This window comes from Sturnira hondurensis, unplaced genomic scaffold (genome assembly GCF_014824575.4).
Source record: "Sturnira hondurensis isolate 20B ecotype Veracruz unplaced genomic scaffold, ASM1482457v3 Scaffold0022908, whole genome shotgun sequence".
NCBI lineage: Eukaryota > Metazoa > Chordata > Mammalia > Chiroptera > Phyllostomidae > Sturnira > Sturnira hondurensis.
In genome coordinates, this window is record NW_028095539.1 from 5,493,567 (window position 1) to 5,513,036 (window position 19,470).

General features: G+C 50.6%; 1 protein-coding gene and 1 long non-coding RNA gene across 14 annotated transcripts in view; one reads left to right on the forward strand and one right to left on the reverse strand.

Annotated features, from left to right (window-relative positions):
- FNBP1 (formin binding protein 1) overlaps window positions 1-19,470 on the reverse strand; it is a 115,770-nt gene that overhangs the window by 11,085 nt on the left and 85,215 nt on the right. For 3 of the 13 annotated variants that reach the window (XM_037036986.1, XM_037036989.1, XM_037036985.1), the window contains exons 8-12: window positions 18,775-18,921; window positions 13,658-13,855; window positions 12,568-12,750; window positions 7,264-7,278; window positions 3,159-3,268 (exon numbers count right to left, since the gene is read on the reverse strand). In XM_037036986.1, coding sequence (XP_036892881.1) covers window positions 3,159-3,268; window positions 7,264-7,278; window positions 12,568-12,750; window positions 13,658-13,855; window positions 18,775-18,921 — 653 coding nt within the window. The remainder of the gene's footprint in view (window positions 1-3,158; window positions 3,269-7,263; window positions 7,279-12,567; window positions 12,751-13,657; window positions 13,856-18,774; window positions 18,922-19,470) is intronic. The other 10 variants (XM_037036994.1, XM_037036995.1, XM_037036997.1 and 7 more) reach the window with 5 other exon arrangements.
- On the forward strand, window positions 339-1,602 carry LOC118980376 (uncharacterized). Its single transcript, XR_005065088.1, has 3 exons — window positions 339-491; window positions 919-1,023; window positions 1,134-1,602. It is a non-coding gene; the product is annotated as an uncharacterized LOC118980376 (long non-coding RNA).

Genomic DNA, 19,470 nt, shown 5'->3' on the forward strand with positions numbered 1-19,470 from the left:
CACCTGCATCCCAGCTCCCTCACTTGGCTCCTTCTCCTTTCTCAAACAGCACGTATTGTGTTCAACATCATATCATTTATTACCGAGCTCACTGCTTATTGCCGGCCTCTTCTGACTAGAATGGAAGCCCTTTGAGGAAGCAGGGTGGACACCAGGCTCCTTGTTAATGTGATGGAGTCCTGGGGGAGGGGCCCTCCTGGCACACAGTAGCTGCTCAATAAACATGTGTCAGCTGCACAAGTGTCCTCACAGCTGTAACACCATCCATTTTTTACAGACTTCCTCTCTCCACTTCCTGGCTTCTACCTCTAGCCACAGCCCTACTTTCTCACCCAAAACTTCTCAGAAGAGTGCTCGCCGATTTTTTGTGCTCTTTGTATTGAAAGCCCCGAGCATCCCTCCATCGTCAAGCTTTAGTGACACCCCAGAAACTGAGATGGGGTATGCGTGTGCGAAGGTTCAGCGCTGACGCACGTGCTTCCCAGTATGTGGTAGGAGTGGCGCTTTACTCTGCGTTCAGAGCCACCCTCCTTAATGTCTGAATTTTCACGACTGGGCTCCTGTGTCACTGCAGGCTTCAGAGAACATAACTTGAGCGGCAGGTACCTCTCCTTGGATGCTGGTTGAGATTTGTATTATAAAATCAGAGTATGCTCAACTTTTGGAAGTGTTCCCTGTAGTGCCTGAAAACACTGTGCATCACGCAGTGATCAGGTACGTGTGCATTAGCTTGATTTTATGAATCACGTTGCTCAGATGTCCATCTTGGTGCCGGTAATCTGTTCTGTCCATTACAGAGGGAAGTGCATCAGAAATTTCCCACTCTAACGATACTGTTCTAGTTCTTGAACTTAATGTTGAAGGGTTAACAGCATAACTTTTTTTGTGTTTTGAGGTTATGCAATCGTGGTCCTACAGATTTAAAACTTTGTATCTTCTTGGTGAACTGAACTATTTGTTCCTTGAATCATTTATTATTATGAAGTTGATCCTCTTGTGTGGAACAGTTTGGGGGGCCTGGAGGTGAGTCTTGCCACACCAGCTTCCTCTGGGTGGCGTCTGCACAGTGTATACTTTCCATCCTCTCACTTGCCCCCTTTTTATGTGTTACGAGTTAGATGTGTCTTCTGCAGACGGCACACAGCGGGACACTGGGTCTTTGTCCAGTCTGAGACTCTCTTTACACTGGAGCCTCAAGGTCGCTTTCCATTTAACGTACTGATCTGTTTTATTTGACCGACACTCATGTGCCAGGCATGGCCTCCGCACTTCACCCACACTGACGTGTCTCTTCCTCACGACAGGCACGCTAACTCCCGTTAAAGACGAGAAAACTGCATGCCGAGAGGCAGAGCCAGGGAGGCAGGTCCGAGGCCAGGGCGCCTGAGTGCTCAGTATTGTCTGCATACCACCAAACGTGCCCTTTCAGTCTGTCCTGCCTGGGATGTGCATTTTCTCTCTCCTTCCTTGCCTTTTTTGGATTGGCTATTTTTAAAAAAAGCTTTCCAAACGATGCCCTCTCTGCTCAAAATCTTTTATCCTGTACCAGACGGAAGCTGCCTGAGGACAGAGGTCTGCGTCTGCGCTGTCCGTCGCTTCGCCCTCGGCGCCTGGACTACGTCCTCGCGCGCAACGAAGGCCCATGGTCGTCAGTCAGCGAGTGGCGGAATACGGCCCGCCTCCTTGCCAGCACGGACCGATGTGGGGTTACAGGTTAACCGGGTCCCATGGCCGGGACCCAAGTGGCAGGGAGATTTCTCTCCACGGTGTTGGACAGTGAGTCCATCAACACCCATAAAGGGTCATCGTAGGCCCCAGAGTCCTAACTTCTCGCTCCTGTGCAAACGACAGCTGGTCCCTTAGTAAACAGCAAGAGGGTTTAATTGGTTTATATATTTATAAGCACTTTGGTATTTAGTTCTACATATAATAAGAAGTACGAAGAGAAAATGTTCATTTCCTGAAGTATATTCTAATACAAAGCGAGAACAAGTTAATTCTACGTGTTCCATTTCTTATACATTGTACCAGTGTCTGTAAAATCACAAAACGACCCGTTTTTGCCATTTTTCGGGCGCTGCTCTAACAGAGGAAAAGAACACAAAGCTGCTTTGCACTGAAACGGCAACACCTTCCCTTCTGTTTGCTTTTGGCATCACCAAGTTTTAACCCAGATTCCATGTAACTCAGTTCACGCAGGGCCAGCATGTGGCCTGTGTGTGGGGCCAAGGTCTCAAGTTCAAGTCTCCGAGAGCGGAGTGATTCCCCTGACTCACTCAGCGAGAGCGTATAACAAGCGGTCAGAGACAACTAGGAAAGCGGTTTCCAATGCAGTCACTAGTGAACACCCCGCGAGTGACGTGAAAGAGGTACAGGTTATAAACGCAGGGAGGGACGCGCCAATGAAGAGAGAGCAAACCTTTCCGCACCCTTTCCGTCTTTGGGCACCAATCCCCCAACCCTAGGCGCAAACTCACACAGCAGCTCCGAAAACGGGGCGCCCTCCAGTGGGAGCCGGGAGCAGGCAGGACCCCCGACACCCCCGTGGGCTGGGGCGTGTGTGAGACGTAGGTACTGTGACTTGTCCTCTAGAGTCCTGTTTACTGAAGGACAAGGCGGCGTGAGAGCCTGCGGGGAGGCTCACTGTTACCCTGGACTAGAGAGACAGGTTCGCTATGGACCCAGAGCTGGGACGTGGGGGCAAGGGCGAGGGTGGGAGCCTCTTTTCTCTTCCTTGTCTGCACAAGAAACCTAACCTTCACACCCCTGATAAGAGATTATCCCATGTATTCTGTCCCCCAAATTCAGAATAAAGCCTACCGATGAAACCCTCTCCCCGGCCGAACACAGCGATCGCGCAGACCACCTCTGATACGACACACGGCTGAGAGCAGCACTTCTATCGAAATCTAGTTTAGGACTTCCCGTCTTTCCAAACTGAACTTGAATTTCTTCGTTTTTTTAAATTTATTTTAATTTTTTTCTTTTATCGATCGGCTGTCTCCTGCATGTGCCCTGACGGGGGACCAAACCCCCAACCCAGGCATGGGCCCTGACAGGGAATCAAACCCACGACCCTTCGGTTTGCGGGATGTCGCCCAACCAAGGGACCCACACCGGCCAGGGCCGAACTTGAATTTCTTAATGGCCCACTCTACCTTTGATCCACCTCCTTCTGAATGTCTCTGTTTATTTCATCCACTTTCTGTTGGAGCTTTTTCCTTCTCTGCTCAGGTGGGAGGTTGCTGAAGTCCTCTGGCGTCGAGCCCTGCAGATGCAAACAGAAATGAGCCAGAACGAGCCTTGCAGGAAGACCGGGAGGCAGGCCTGCAGGCCTGCAGGGAGGAGGGCCCAGGTCCCAGCGGGTGCACACGGCTGCAGGCCCTTTCCCACGACACCAGCCCAGAGGCAGGCGGAATCAGTGCATGCAAACCAGTCCCGAGGCCACTCAGGTTCCACCGAGGCTGCCCGAGGGCATCTCCCAAAAGGCAGGAGCGACGCTCTAGGGAGGAGAGAGGAAGAAATACTCCTGACCTCATGGGGGGGCGGGGTCCAAACACCTCAATTCTGAGATGGATTCTCCACGTCACCTCCAGTGTTGGTGGCAACACTGCAGTTTCGAGGAACCCTTGAGTTTGGGTTTTCTTCCTACGAAACAGGGGCGAGTGCCCCCGTCAACTGTCCTACGTGGCAGGTTCTGCCCTGCCACCCCGCCGCCACCCGCTCCCTGGTCTGAGTATTCCTTCCGTCTCTTTGCACAGGCTGAGGCCAAAAGTTTCCATCCCCGTGAACTAACCGATGGGACATGTAGTTCCTCAGAGGATGTGGGGGAAAAGGACGTTTAAAAACCAGACCCCCCCACCCCCCACACTCTTCTCCGGCCTCTGTCACTGCAAGTCTGGCCGCTTCTTCCTGGCAGTTTTAGGGCGATCTTGGAAACGCGCAGAGGATGCCCTCCCGAGGGGCATGTGATCGGGCTCGGCTGCTCCCAGCCCATCAGAAGTGTGTTTTGATACCGTGGTCCCCCTTCAAAAACAACTCCCATCTTTCCTCTGCACGTGCGATTTGCACAGAACATACCAACAGTGAGCTTCTAGACTTACGTGTGTGCTCTGGTGCGAAGCTAAGTGTTGGTCAAGTGCTTTTACTTGAATGAGGCAGTTTTCATAAAGAAAGAAGAACTTATCTGACAACCACAGATCAGCCAGGGCCTTTCTTTAGACAAGAGATTTTACTTGGGAACCAATTCAAGGCAGGCAAGGCTGGCATGGGGAGGGGGTGAGAGGGAAGGGGCCTACAGGATGTCATTCCCCAATCAGGCTGAGGCTGCCAAGTAGCTTCCCCGGGGGCTTGTGACTCCAGTTCCTGGGCTGCGTATGACAAAATGCCAGGCGGCTGTGCTGGCAGTGTGTGATTCAGCAAATAGTTTAGTGCCGGGACTGCACAAAGACCTTTCAGCTAATGCTCTCACAGTGTGCAAGTGTGAGTCTGTGTGTGTGTGTGTGTGTGTGTGAGAGACAGAGAGAGAGAGAGAGTGACAGAGAAGAAATAAGGTGGGAATAGAACCAGAAAGGAAATGACTGCTCCCTAATGCCAAACCAAGGAAATCCAATTCACCTCTAAAATGAAAATGGAGCAAACTAATCTTCAGTATAAAAACAAATCTTTCCTATATACTGTTATGTTATGATACTTGGAACCTGGATTACAAGCTTTTCAGTTTGCTCGATTCGACTGCTGAGCCTGAACGCTCAGCACTCCTTCTCGCGTGGACTTAGGGCAGCACGCTTCCCAGAGCTGAGGTGGCTCTGCTCTGTTCTGTTCATTGGCGCTGGAACACAATGAACCCCGGTGGGAGGCACACCGGTGCAGAAGCCAGGGGCCACATCAGGTGCTCCGTGTCAGGTCACTGTGCTTCCCTGAGCCTCACCACATGCTGAGCCCAAAAGAGCTCTTTCTATAGTGACAGAAATGCCCTGTGTCTGCCCTGTCCCCTCCAGTGGCCGCCCCTGGCTGCTGAGCACTTGGAAAGTGGCTAGGACAACTGTGGAACTGAATTTTAAATTTTTTTAAAGATTTTATTTATTTATCTTAGAGTGGAAGGGAAGGAGAGAGAGAGAGAGAGAAATATCAATGTATGGTTGCCTCTTATGTGTCCCCTGCCAGGGGCCGGGAACTGGCTTGCAACCCAGGCATGTGCCCTGACTGGGAATCGAACCGCGATCGTGTGGTTCGCAGGCCCACGCTCAATCCACTGAGCTACACCAGCCAGGGCTGAATTTTAAATTTTTATTGAATGTTAATCAGCTGAAGATGAAATGGCCACCGGTGGTGAGTGGCTCCTGTACTGTCCTGGGTGGACAGGTGTGAGATTTGCGTTGGTGGACAAACAGCTGCACTGAATTGTGTGAGTAAAACACACTGCACTTGTGACTCACTTACAGATGCCCCAGACAGCGACAGTGCAGGCCTGGTTACTTACAGAACTCAAATAATTCAGTAATAAATTAATGAATTCTTTGCAAGGGATCAGGAGTCAGTCTAATGGGCCAACGAGGTCCCTCCCCACAGATCCTTCGTGTTTGTGTTGTTCTTTAGAAGCCTATTGCAGTAAGCGTGCCTCCCACAGATGTCGTGTTGCCCGTGGAGATTCAGGTCAACAGCTTCTGCTAGATCCAAAGAAACTTAGGGTTTCTGGAAATGCTTGAAGGGGTCATTTGGTCCAATGAGCTTTTGAAAGCCTGAATTCCTTTAAACAATGCTCTGACCTAGGATTCACCTGGCCAAGAAAGAATTTGTATGTATAGCTTTGAGTCAGAACAGACATCCTGAAACGCCTGGAGCACCTCGGGGTACAGGGAAGGAGGGGGCACTGGCCTTGGGAGGAGGGGCCACATGCAGGCGTGTATTTTATATGGCTGTTTTATGGCATCTGGAATCAAACGCTGGTCCCCAGGAACCCTCGCCCCAGAGGATAAGAACAAACTGGTTTTTGAGATTCACTGGTTTTGCACCTAAGCCAGGTTTGTGTGACACTTCCCTTCTTCATCAGCTGCGGAGTCATGGTACAAAGCCACAATTCAGTACCAGGTTGGTCAAATGATTTATATCTCCACTCAGAAAGACTGCCCAATATTATTATCTGTTGCTGGTAACATCCCAGCAAAAGAACACATAAAGGGCAAGAAGGAACCCCTGGCGTCTGAGAGATTCCTAGTCAATTGGTCCAGCTCTTCCCAGATTCATACCGGAATTTAGGCATCTAGATTTCTCCTTCTTGTCCCCAGTCAAGGACTCATCTCAAGATGGTTCTCTGTCAAATCAAGGACTGCAGAAAATCTGTACATACGTGGGTATGTACACAGTGATGTGCCCGTGTGTTCGTGAGAATAACCGTGAACAGCACCCTGAGTTGTCAATGGTGGGGCACAATCTTGTTCCTGGCTGAATTGTCACTGTGTACCACTGCTTGTGATTTCGGGACAGTCTCCGCTGTGAGGCTGGAAAACACCCAGTAGCTTGCGCATATCTGAAGCATAGTTAGGGTTGTGTTGGTTAAGGTTTTCTTGTAAGACACGTAATGATTAGCTCATTTACTGCGTCTACACGATAAAGTGGCAGGAGCCCGGAGTGCGGAGTCAAACAGTAGGGAGAGGCCCAGGGCGCTCCTCCCACTGCCCGAGAAACCCCCTGTGACTTCTTGAATCAGCTACGCACAAGGTGCCATCGCATTTAAGTAGCACCCGAAAGATGTCACAGTTTCCACTGTCAGGGCAGCCCTGGACCCGTGTTTGAGACCGGTGTCACCCCGCTGTGTCCCCCGGGCTCCCAGCCGATGTCCTCAGCTCCGTGGCTCGTGGGGAGGAGCATCTTACCATGATTAAAGTGACTTTTATTCTAAATGACCCAATAAATAAACTCCCATTCCTTAATAGTTACGTTTGTGTTTAAATAAAGCTCATCAGCGTGTGTCAGCCTCTTAAGGCCCCAATAGCAAAAAAAAAAAAAAAGGAGAAAGACCAACCCCAACACCCAAATCATGAGTTAAGCATTAATTTTCTTAGCAACTGGACAAGATTAAGATCTATTAGACTCTCGAGCTCGGTGTCCCAAAGGTGTGATGAGGAGAGAGACACAAGCACACACGAGAGACACGCGAGCCAACAGCGGACTCTGCGGATGGACTGCACGGGGCAGAGCACCCTCCGAATGCGCAGCGGGAGGCCCGCCCGGACCCGGGACATGCAGGGGGGCTGTGCTTACCAGCTTGAGAGAAAGCTTCACGTGAAAATGGAAGGGGAGAACGGGGGCGGGGAGAGAGAGAGAGAAACAACGTATCAGAAGAGGAACTCGGTCGGCTCCACTGCACTTCACACAAATGCATCTGTTGCTTCATGAAAAGGACTCGGAGCGGATCTGTGCGAAGTTCACACGAGGGGCCGACCCCGCCCACACCTTCCCTCGCTGCCGCGTCGCCAGAGCAAAGAACAGGTGGGGAAGGGGGTTTCGGCGTACAGTTCCGCGTGGTCCCCACCAGCCCGCACAGAAACCGAAGTAAGTGTGTTGTCAGGGACATGCAATGATTAGAAAAGACAAAAATAATTATCTGGTCTTTTGTTCACCAAACTTGCTACAGACTAAGAGGGTCTGAAAACCAATTGCTTCCACCACACGCAGGTTATATTTTCATGTCAAGGAACTCTAATAAATACAAACATTGGCTTTCTTACAGGTACGTGGGAGACTCTCGGATTGGTGGACAGGGAACCAAGCTGCTCTGAGAAACGGCTTCGGGGAGCCAGGAAGCCCCTGAGCGCCAGGCCGGAGGCGGAGAAACCAGGCTGTCACCCACCAGAGCACAGGCACACCAAGTGCAATGGCCACCAGAGGCTCTCCCGGGACTCTGAGCCCCCGCCACAGGGGCGACGTGGCATTTGGGGAGCTCGGTAGGAGGAGCTGCTCTCGAAAGCCGGCTCTGGGAGTGAGACGGCCACCTGTCTCGACGGCCGAGGGCTCCTTCTTGCTGTGGCTTCTGTGACAACCACCTGCTGCTGCCGTCCTGCTGGGCCTTCAGGTTAGCAAAGGTCTAGTAATTCCTGGACCCCACACAGGTTAAATGGCGCCTCAAAATTAGGAAAAGAGATGCTGAGTCTTCATGAACAGGTAAGACCTGCCTGTGGCCATCAGGCAGTGATTTGGGAGCTCAGTGGGTCCTTAGTCCTCAGCTGTTACCCACCCTAAAAGTTCAAGCCAAGGGTGGATCCTGAAAGTAGGATCCAAAAATACGCTGGAGACAAGTATCTCAGAAAAGTGCTCTTTCATTTTAAATGAGGAGAAGGGAGGGTGTTCGGCACCTCCCAGCCCTATTTAAGAAGTCTCATTATCAGCATCGACTCAGAGTCGACACTTCTTTGTAAATAGGCAGTGAACTTTGGGGGAAATTGTCTGCCTGAAGGAAAAGAAGATTTTAAGGGAAAGAGTTGCAAGATAAAGCCTTTGAGGGACAAGGCGCCGACAGTCCCATGTGTGCCGTGCTGCGGGCAGCCGCCACCTGCGCGCCCCCCCTGGGAACTTGGCACAGGTCGGTCCGTCCATCGCCATCGGAGCCCTTCCCAACAACACTTACGGTGCACGGCAGACGGCTTTGCAAACCCCTCCCGACCAAGCACACAGCCACAGACAAATGTTTTCTCACACGCTACAGCTAAATGTCGCTGACTCAAAGAACCGGGATTTGAACTCGGCACACACTGTCTGCTCTCTATTGAGTTCCTTCTGTTATTGCAAGTTAAGGTATTCTGAAGCGTACCAAACCAGGGACCCCTATCATTGAAACGAACAGCCTAGGCATGTTAGCAGCTGATTATCACAATAAGTTGTTAGGACTGAGACTTGCTCCCAACAGAAATAGGGAACCCCGGATTGCGGGACGCCTCCCGTTTCCCCGCCGCAGACGGGCTCTTGGTTTTGCGCTGTGAGTCAGCTGGTTAGATCGCTTAGATTTAAAACCTGAACCGTCTGTTAGGAGGGTGTTTTTATTTTTAAAGGCTGCACACGGGGCAGGCGAGACACCCAGAGAGCTGAAAGGCTGTCGGGGGTCCGGTGGCAGTTACAGAGCTTGGGAAGCCACAACTGTCAACAGCACAGGCGGGAACACAGAGCTGGCGTGTCCATGTGTTACGGGGCAGTCACAGGTACTAACCTCAAGTACAAGAAAGGAGACAGTGACAGTGGACAGCTAAGCACCATGCGGAAGGTCCGCGGGAAACCATGTCCCTCCTCCGTGACCTCGCTCATGCTCCACAGATTTTGGTGTGACTCCCTTAGGGGTCGGCTGTCACAGGGGTGGACACGGGTGACCACCGTGCCGCACAAGTGCCATCGAATGAGCGTCATCCTCCTGTGACCACGCTCTGCAGCTGTGTTTTGGGAGGGGAGGCTCTGCCATAAAAGCCACCCCAGTGACATCTCAGATGTCAGCCACCGACTGTGAGAAGGGAATAAAACCAAGCCCCGCTCACCGACATTTTTAGGAAGTCTGATCGTCATTGGGAACTTTGGTTCCTTTTTCCATGCGAGTTTCCCAGAGGGAGTGGCCTGGGGTTGAATTTACAGTCAGGCTTTTTACCCCCCAGTGTGCAGGTCTCTCAGCCGAGAATGTCATTTCTCGGTGGAAGCATTAGCGAGTGCCCCTGGGTCCCCAGTCTTGGCGGTGTCACTGGGGTTAGTGCCTGTGCCGTGACTTGCGACCCGGCCGTCACAGGTGAACTTACAACATAGTCCCTAGCTTCAAAAGCATACGTGGGTTTCCCTATCGTCCTCTTCGTGAGTTCTTTGTGAAAACAGAAAGACTGAGTCTGCCAATAATCAGCAAGAGAACAAGATAACGTGAATAAAACAAAAACAATTGGTAAGGATTTTCTAAATCATTTGAGCAACTCTGATGGCATTTTTCCATGCAGTTAACTCTAAAACATGGGGCAAACAGGTCTATATTTTAGATTTAGAAGTCCTTTGCTCAAACTGGGGGGAAAAAATCTCAATTTTAGACAATAAAATTACCCTCTGTAATTGCAAATAGACAACAAACTTTCTGGGGTAAAGATAAAATAACGGTTAATAATGGTTTCAAGAGGCATGCTAATCTTCAAAGATGTTCAGGGAAATAAAATTTTCTTACAAGTGTCATCAATTTACAACAAAAAATATTTTATCCTGTGTAATTACTTAGAAACGAAATCAGTTGAGACACATTTGCACAAGATGTATATACATTTTGGTAATAGGAGCAAGTTATTTAAATCCAGACCTGAAAGCTGTAAACAGGATCAATGAGAAGACACGTTAAAACCACAGATTTATTACCTTCCTGGGGTATTTTTCCTAACTTTGGCACCACAGTCTTAAAGTTAAAAAGTAGAATAAATGAAATAGTAGCAAGGACTGAATCATTTTACTCATGGATCCAGTAAACCGTGTACCTTCGGTTTTGAAATTGCTTTTTAAAGAAATTGTTTCCCCAAACTTCTGATTCGGTTCTTGTTTTGTACTTCCTGATCTTACTTCCATGATGCATTTCCTTTATTATTTTTTCCTGTTCCTTTTTATTCTTTCTTTTTTTTCACTGCTACTTCCTGAAGGGACATCACCTCTGACCCCAACTAACATAAAGGGAAGAAAAGTGTGTTTCTATTTATTTACTAATATTTTTAGAGAGTGTGTGTGTGTGTGTGTGTGTGTGTGTGTGTGAAAGAAAACATACTCACTGTTTAGGACACTTTTTAAACAGAGGTTTGCCAAACATAGATTCGAGGAATAAGAAATAAAATTTATCTTGCCCTGGCTGGTGTAGCTCAGTGGATTGAGCACAGGCCTGTGAACCAAAAGATCGCGGTTCAATTTCCTGTCAGGGCACATGCCTGGGTTGCAGACCAGTTCCCAGCAGGGGCCAGTTCCCAGCAGGGGATGCGCCAGAAGCAACCACACATTGATATTTTTTTTCTCCTTCTCTCCTTCCCTTCCCTTCTAAAGATAAATAAATAAAGTTTTTTTAAAAAGAAATAACAGTGCGGAGGTATTTATTATAAAATATAATAACTGAGCACCCCGTTAAGGTCTCAGAGGTGCGGGTGATGGGCTGATTTACAGTTTCGATGGAAAACTTTCCGGTCCAGCCAAAACACTCTGGTCACACGCGGGCAGCTTCTCCATGAACAAATGGGGAAGGCTGGGGAGTTCTGAAAGGCGGGCACTTGCCTTCAGGGCACTCGAGACCTGCCTTTCGGGCTCAGCACACCCACCGTCCCCGTGTGAAGCTGCACTCGGACTTCTAACAACGGCTGTCCCAAAGCCTCCGGGAAATGAAACTTCTGAGTCTGCACCCGGCAGGCTGGGGGGCCCGACTGCACTCGCTTAAAACTCGGCCCCTAAAGCAACAGGGTCTTCGTCCCTTATTTTGACGGGAACAGCTCAGTTATCTATTACGTAGTTGCGTTCTTTTTACACAGAAGGGAAAAGTGGGACTCCTGTTTGTGTGAGAGCACATCCCACCAGACAGCTGTGTGGCAGCTCCCACAGGACAGGACTCGAGCAGGCTAAGGTGCTAACCGTTTACTCCTGACGGCCTCACTTCCCCTTTCACTATAAAAAATACTTGGGGACAGCTTCGACCAGACTGACAATTCAGATTGATTCAGGACACGACCTTCATTCCGGTCTTCTTCCACGCTGCCGTCTACTCTGGGTTGCCGGGTCACTGCCACGGAACCTGGGACTAAGGGCACACGGTCGTGATTCGAATGGGGCGCCCGAGTCTCAGTAACACCGGCTACGGGCCGCCTGCGTGGTACACTCTCAGTGTCGATGGACGCCACAGAAGCCCCGACTAGCAACAGGCTCCTTGGCTTTGACTCCTGGCTGTCCCTCTTCCTAACTTCATCTTTTCCTGCCTCAGTTTTCTTATTTCTCGGTAAAAGAAGAAACCTGAGTTACCTTGGTGCTAGCGTGGCTGAAAAAATGTAAACAAGCACACAGAACAGAGCCTGGGATGGAATAAGCACCCGATAAATGTAGCTGCTCTTATTATTTCCCCCTTTAAAGATAAACACTGCATTAGGCCTTTTCCAGACAGACATTTTATCAGAATTTTTCACCAACATCTTCTACGTTCACCCGAACAGCTGGAGAAACCGCGCCAGCCCTGGTTTCCCCTTCAAACCCCGAGGCACCAAATCAGAGAGCAGTGTCTCCGCGATGTTCACATCGTCCCGGGAACTATCAAGCACACTTTCTACACTCTACAGAGACTTCTCATGCCTCATCTCCCAGTCCTTCCGGAACGTACTGAGACAGAAAGAACTCTGGGCGGGCGGGCGGAATCTCCCCTTCCTCCACCCTGCTTCCTTCCCTCCTTCTTCCTTTCTAACTGAGCATCGCGAACCACAGGTTCTTGTTGTGTTGTGTTACGGGAAAACACAATGAATTCATTCACAAACAAAGTAAGTTACGCAGAACGAAACATGCAACCAAAAGCGCACGAGAGAGACAGGACTCCGGAGCAGGACTTACCCCTCGCTTTAGGCTCCTGAAGCAGTGGATTTTGGGTTTGGAGGTCATGAACTCGTTGAAGCGATGGGAGAGGGGTTCCTTTTGCTGCTTGGGAGACTGGGGGCCGTTGGGAACAGCAGAGGGTGAGGCAGAGGCGGGGGGAGGAGGGGGAGGCTGATGGGGGGATGTTAAAAGGGACATAAGCTACGTGTAAGAGATGGAGCGGTGACAGCAAAAATCAGAAACAAGGAGATAAGACACAAAACAAAAGTGAGCATCAAATCATATTTGAAATCCAAAGCAAGTAAAACACAAACAATCAAATATTTGGGCCATGGTCCAAAAGAAAACATGGAGAATGTGCCAAAATGAAGAGAAGGATGAGAGTGGAATTTTCAGTAAGTAATGCAACAGAAGACTAGCAGGAAATACTGCACAAGCCACTCATGCAGACGATCCCATGCAAATTGTAGTTCTAGTCAGTTCCTCCAAACCAGTGGAAGCCGGAAGGGTAAATATTTTAAAACCGCCTAAACTGACACAGCTTGATGGGAGAAAATGAAAGACCTGAGAGGCTAAAGTTGTGAAAACAGCAAGACAGTTTTTTAAAAATCAAAGAGTAAATTACTCTAAGGCGAAAGCAGTGACGTTGCGTTCACCATCTTGCTCGCCCCAGTTAATGCCGCATGCGCCTACGTTCTACGCCGTAGAGAGCAAACGAAAAATGTTCATGGATCCACGTGTTAGCGGGAGTTCAAAACCAGGTTATTAACCCATGGGAACAAGGTCAATTAGATAGGCCGGCCAGCGGTTACAGGATTCTGCACACGGTCCCTGTCCCGGCCCAGGCAGCCAGCGGTCTGGGATGCCCAGGAGCGATGATAAGTGGCTGAGGTCAGGAATCTGTTAGTGTGGGTGACATGGCAGAGTGACAATGCATGTGAAATCAGACAAACGGCCATGGCCAAGGGACCACCACCAAAGAGAAATACTGTTTTCAAAGAAAGTAGCACACTAGTTCTGTTGTTGTTGTTTAAGACTAGAAGATAAAGTCAAGACCTGCCACTCGCTCAAACCCATTTCGCGCCGGGCACCAACCATCGGTAAATACCTTGTTTTTCTTGATGAACGGCCATAACTTCCCTTTGGCTTTGCCACCAAATTTGGGCTCGGCTTTGCCTTCCCCTCTGGAGTTGGAAAGGCTGTTTTCTGACACGGTGCGCTTCATTGGCTGCGTGTAGTCCTCAAACTCGATGTCTCCGGGGGGCTCGAAGCCAGACTTGTAAGCTTCTATAACCAGCTGTGAGTCCTGAAATCACACCCGCCGTACACAAACACGCTCAGTGACACGTCAGTGCCTTCCACGGCAAACTGTGTTCATGGCGGCAGATGCTGCCTTCAGGCAGTTCCACTCGTTAAAGGCAGGTATTTTTCTAGGCATAGTTTTATCATTATTAGAAAGAATAATCTGTCAAGCTACACATCGAGTTGAAGTTTGAAGGTACTTTCAACAACCAGTTTTCTGCATTTGGAGAAACAACTATTCACGAAGAACAACTTGGCTAAAAACAGAAAAACTGGGCCATTTTATTAAGCAATTCCCTTGAAGAATACAATAATCCAAAAATCTCTCTCCTCTCAGAAGTTCTCACAGCAATTTAGCACATCCAAAGTCACAGCAAGGAGCAGACAACCTCCCTGCTTTCTTGGCTCATTGTGACGTTAACCTGTTGCCTGACTTGACTACGTGGGCCTCTCCGTGCCGTCTCTCCTCTGCCGGAATGTACATTCTCCTACTCTGCCCCTACTTCACCCTGCCCCCGGCCGGCTCTGCAGGTGCAATAAATGTGCGCTGAGTGAGTTGGCGAACTGCATGCCTACGCTACAGCGTGCCCTCGGCTAGGAACACTGGGTTCAACACGTTCTCAGGGGGGTCAGAGTCAGGTGGTGGGGACACGTGTGTGAGAAAATTACAACCACAGTGTCCTAAATAAAGAAATGGCCCTGGCTGGTGTGGCGCAGTGGACTGAGCGCTGGCCTGAGAACTGAAAGGTCACCAGTTTGATTCCCAGTCAGGGCACATGCTTAGGTTGCAGGCCAGGTCCCCAGCTGGGGCGGGGGGTTGGTGAGAGGCGACTGATGGATGTATCTCCACACATCAATGTTTCTCTCCCTCTCTTTCGCCCTCCCTTCCCCTCTCTCTGAAAATAAGTAAGTCTTTTTTTGTTTGTGTTTTAAAAGATTTTATTTACTTATTTTAGAGAGACGGGAAAGGGAGGGAGAAAGAGAGAGTGAAACATCAATGTGTGGTTGCCTCTAGCACACCCCATACTGGGACCTGGCCTGCAACCCAGGCATGTGCCCTGACTGGGAATCAAACCGGGGATGCTTGGGTTTGCAGGCCTGTGCTCCATCCACTGAGCTACACCAGTCAGGGCTGAAAATAAATAAATCTTTAAAAAAAAAAAGAAATTGATGTACAGATGAAATACTACAAAAATGCATGTGATCTGTGATAGCATTCCGATTCAATGATCTGCTTTAAAAAAAACTAGAGAAAGAAATTTGAAAAGACTTCAACTTCACATAAGCCCATCCTGTTAATTAGCCATAGCTATTTTAGCTAATACTCTGTAGGTCTGGCACAGTTGGCCAATCGTCTTCCAGGAGGCAGGCGCCCCTCCTCCTGGCTACCAAGAACCCTGACGTGGAGCAGGGCACGTCGCCGCGGGGTGGGGCTGACGGGCTTCGCTCCGCAGTCTTCCGTAGAGCGGGAGGGGGCCTCCTGTCCCTGACCTCTGAGGGCTCTCAGAGGCAGGCTGAAGTGCAGCGTGCAATTTTAGGAAGCCTCTTTAAAGGGACGGCGTGGGCCCGCCTCCCTATTCTGCTTTCTAGAGTTTGGATGTGATGGCTGGGGCTCCGGAAGCCATTTCTGAGTGGAAGAACTGAGAACTGGGAGGAGCCTGGGTCTGTAAAAACAAGGACCACCCGCCCACGCCGTGGCCAGACCCTCTGCCTGTAGAAATCTTGTACATGAGAGGAGAACAGAACAGCCTGTGTTCTTGCCATAGGAAGCTCAGCCTCCCCTGGAGGCTGAATCCCGCGATCCCGGCTGTGCCAGTGACTATGACCTTCATCTGCTCTAGTGAACACCTGGCCATCTGGGGTACGTGGGAACTAACCTTACGTACATAAACCAGTTCGAAGTCATCGTGTGATCGCAACGCCGTACAGAGGGGGAGAAGCGGGTAACAGCGCCGGGAGCTTTCTCTCCCCCATCCCACCGAAATCGCTGTTAAATCACTTCTTCCTTCCAAGCCTTCGCTCCAGGGCTCCCTCTCGAACTATCGCCACCCCAGCCACCAGGCGTCACTTCCTATCACACTTTCCTACTTTATTTTTTCCAGAATGCTCTAAATAATGTTCTCGTTTGTTTTGCTGTTGCCCATCTCCCTCTTCGGAACCGCGCCTGGCACGTGTACGTGAGTGAGTAGATTCAGACGTGCGCCAGGACTGTGCTGGTTCTGGAAATAACACGAGCAAGGCGGCGGGGTGAGGCCCTGGCACTGGCCGGGCGCCTTCACTCCGCGGCCCTGGGCAGGCTGTGGCCTCTCTGAGTTCAGGGCTTTCCTTGGTGGCTGGTGGAGAGGATGCCAGGCAGGGTATGGAAAGTAGGTTCAGTGAACCGTTTCACAAAAACACCATCAGTGTTTCTCAAAATGAAAAATTTAAAAAGGAATGTCACAGTAATTAAAAACAAGTAGGCACAGACGAAGAAGGTACGATGAAATAAGAATTATAATAAAAATGCCTAAGATCAAAGCAGCAAGACCATTAATACACTTTATCAAGAACCGAATCTGCAAAAGGTAAACCTGAAAAACACATCAAGAATACAGCAGGGATACTTGGAAAGAGGAACAGAATGTGCAGGCCAGATTGACTTACACGGATTAAGAAAGACCCGACCTTTGACTTCCCGAAGAACAGGGAACAGGATGCAACAGTCATTCTAAGGACCGGAAGGAGGTGGGGGAGGGGGTCACGCGGGTATCTGTGGGAGGGTATCCCAGGCTGAGGGAGCAGCAGGGCAGGAGCTCGCTGGGAACACCAACCAGGACATTACAACCAGGGAGCACCGGGGAGCACTGAGGCCCGGGGATATCTGAAGGATAACTGGGGAGGGCGTTCAGATTGTGTCCCCTGCCACAGCTTAGGCCTGGAGGCTCCAGCTGACTTGGACTGTTCCTCTGAGAGAGGCAGAAGCCCCCGGAGGGTTCCAAGAGGAGGAGGGACGTGAGCTGACTGTAATAGGTTCCCCGGGCTCAGTGTGATGGCTGGTGTGGGGCTGGGGGCAGGGGTGGGGCAGAGGAGGAGAGACGAGCCTGTGGTGCCCCAGGCTCCTTCTGCGTAATCCAAGATGGGGGAGCTCTCTGACCAGGAGAGGAACAGCAGGAGAGAACTCTTTGGTTTGGAATGTGTTTGGAAGGCAAAGCCGACAGGATCGGCTGATAAAACTGACACAGGTGAGAGAAAAGGGGACTGTCAAGTTTGACCCCCAGATCCCGGAAGGATGGACATGTGGGTCTCTGGACAGTGAAGACCATGGGAGGAACAGGTCTGGTGAGAAAGGTCAGCTGTTCGGTTGGGATACGCCAAGCAGAGGCCCCTGTTAGACATCCAAGTGGACAAGCCACTCGGCCAACGTGCAGATGAACCTGGAATGCGGGGGAGACACCCGGGCTGAACTGCAGCGGGGTGAGCCGGTAATGAAACGGGACTTACTGCTCCAAGAAGCCACAGATCCCTCAGAGGGGGGGGGGGGTGTGAGCATAGAAAGATCTAACGTCCTTGCCCTGGAGGACCCCAAAGTTAAATGACAAAAAGACAAACAAGCAAAAAAGAGGAGACCAGTGATGAGGATAAAAGCCAGCACCGCGTGGGCTCCGCGGAGTCAAGTGCAGGAAGAGCGGGGAAGCAGGGGCCCAGGCTGCTAAGAGGTCAAGAAGAACTTGAACGAGAACTTGAATGAAGACTCAGAACAAACACTAGGATTTAGCAGCAGACAGATGACAGGCGAAAAGAATGAAGAGCGATCTAATGGAAAACAAGGCTCCTAGATGGGGGCAGCGGTCTGCAAGTCTGGCAGCTCACATTCCCCAGACAAAACCCATGAAAGGGNCCACTCGGCCGACGTGCAGATGAACCTGGAATGCGGGGGAGACACCCGGGCTGAACTGCAGCGGGGTGAGCCGGTAATGAAATGGGACTTATTGCTCCAAGAAGCCACAGATCCCTCGGGGGGGGGGGGGTGTGAGCATAGAAAGATCTAAGGTCCTTGCCCTGGAGGACCCCAAAGTTAAATGACAAAAAGACAAACAAGCAAAAAAGAGGAGACCAGTGATGAGGATAAAAGCCAGCACGTCGTGGGCTCCACGGAGTCAAGTGCAGGAAGAGCGGGGAAGCAGGGGCCCAGGCTGCTAAGAGGTCAAGAAGAACTTGAACGAGAACTTGAATGAAGACTCAGAACAAACACTAGGATTTAGCAGCAGACAGATGACAGGCGAAAAGAATGAAGAGCGATCTAATGGAAAACAAGGCTCCTAGATGGGGGCAGCGGTCTGCAAGTCTGGCAGCTCACATTCCCCAGACAAAACCCATGAAAGGGGAACCTCCATTCTGACATCGTCTTGAGCAATGGTACGATTTCAAGGAAAAAGACATTGCCAAGCCTCTAATATAAGACACTAAAACCAGGCTTGTTTCAGATTTTAATCAGTGACCCACATCGACAGAGGTAAAAGTCAAAATGCACAGAGGTGGCACTTTCGAGGGCTCAGCTTACCGCCCCCCCGGACTACTTCCCTTGAAGAGACCCCTCCTCACAGTGGTTTACTGGTGACGATGGGGACTTTAGATGGAGTGACCCGAGGGGGCCTCCCTGAGACTGTTTCCTCCTGTGAGCCAGGTAGACAAAGCCACCAAAAGCCTCTGCCGGGACTGGAGACGCAAAGACGTGTCGAAATGACCGATCGACAGCGATGAGAAATGGGACGGGGCTCCTGACACGGCCAAACCCAGACAGAGGGGAAGTGGCTGCTGTGGGAAACTACTCCTGACCACCAAGAGCCATGGCCTGACACGAGGGGATGGAAGGGGGTTCCCGGGGAAGGGGGCGGGGACACCCGGGACCACAGCCGGGGAGCGAACCAGGCTCACAGCACGTACGTTTTTCTGGTCAATGGCCTCGGCAGCCTTGACGATGCCGTCCAGGCACTTGCCGATGATCGGGGTCACCTGCCGGTCCACCTCCGCGTAGGTCTTCATGGACTCTCCGAGCCGCACTATCCTCCTCTCCTCCATCTCCTGTATTTGCTGCAACATTCAAGTTCGAGACAATGAATGTGGCCACTGTGGCGACTCAGGGATGCTGCTTTCAACAGCCAGGCTACCCGTCATAAGACGTCTAGTAAGGGGCCCGGCCTCGAAAAGGGCCGGATTTGGAGCAACCGGAGGTTTATGAGGCCCCAACATTAACTGTGCACACATTTTGTGAACTGTTAGGCTCCCAAATGTGTGCTTTACACACTCCCACTCCACTTTCAGCGAGAACCCCCAAATGCAAGCATGTTTATTGTTAACACCGTTTGGTATTAGGTATTGTTAACTCCCCTCACCTGTGACTCACTATTTCACCCTTTTCCAAAGGCACCGTGTTCGGTCAGCTGTCCCCACCCACCCCAGGCTGGGAGGGAACTGGCACACCTTCCCGCGACAACGTGGAGGCCCTCCTTCGAGGTGTGTGCAGGCGCCGAGGCCAACATTTACTATTCTCCCTACCACCGGAAGTGAGGTGGTAAACGATTCTCAAGGTGGGAGGGCAGGCACGTGTCTTTTCTCAAACTGTTTTTGAAAACGTAAAGG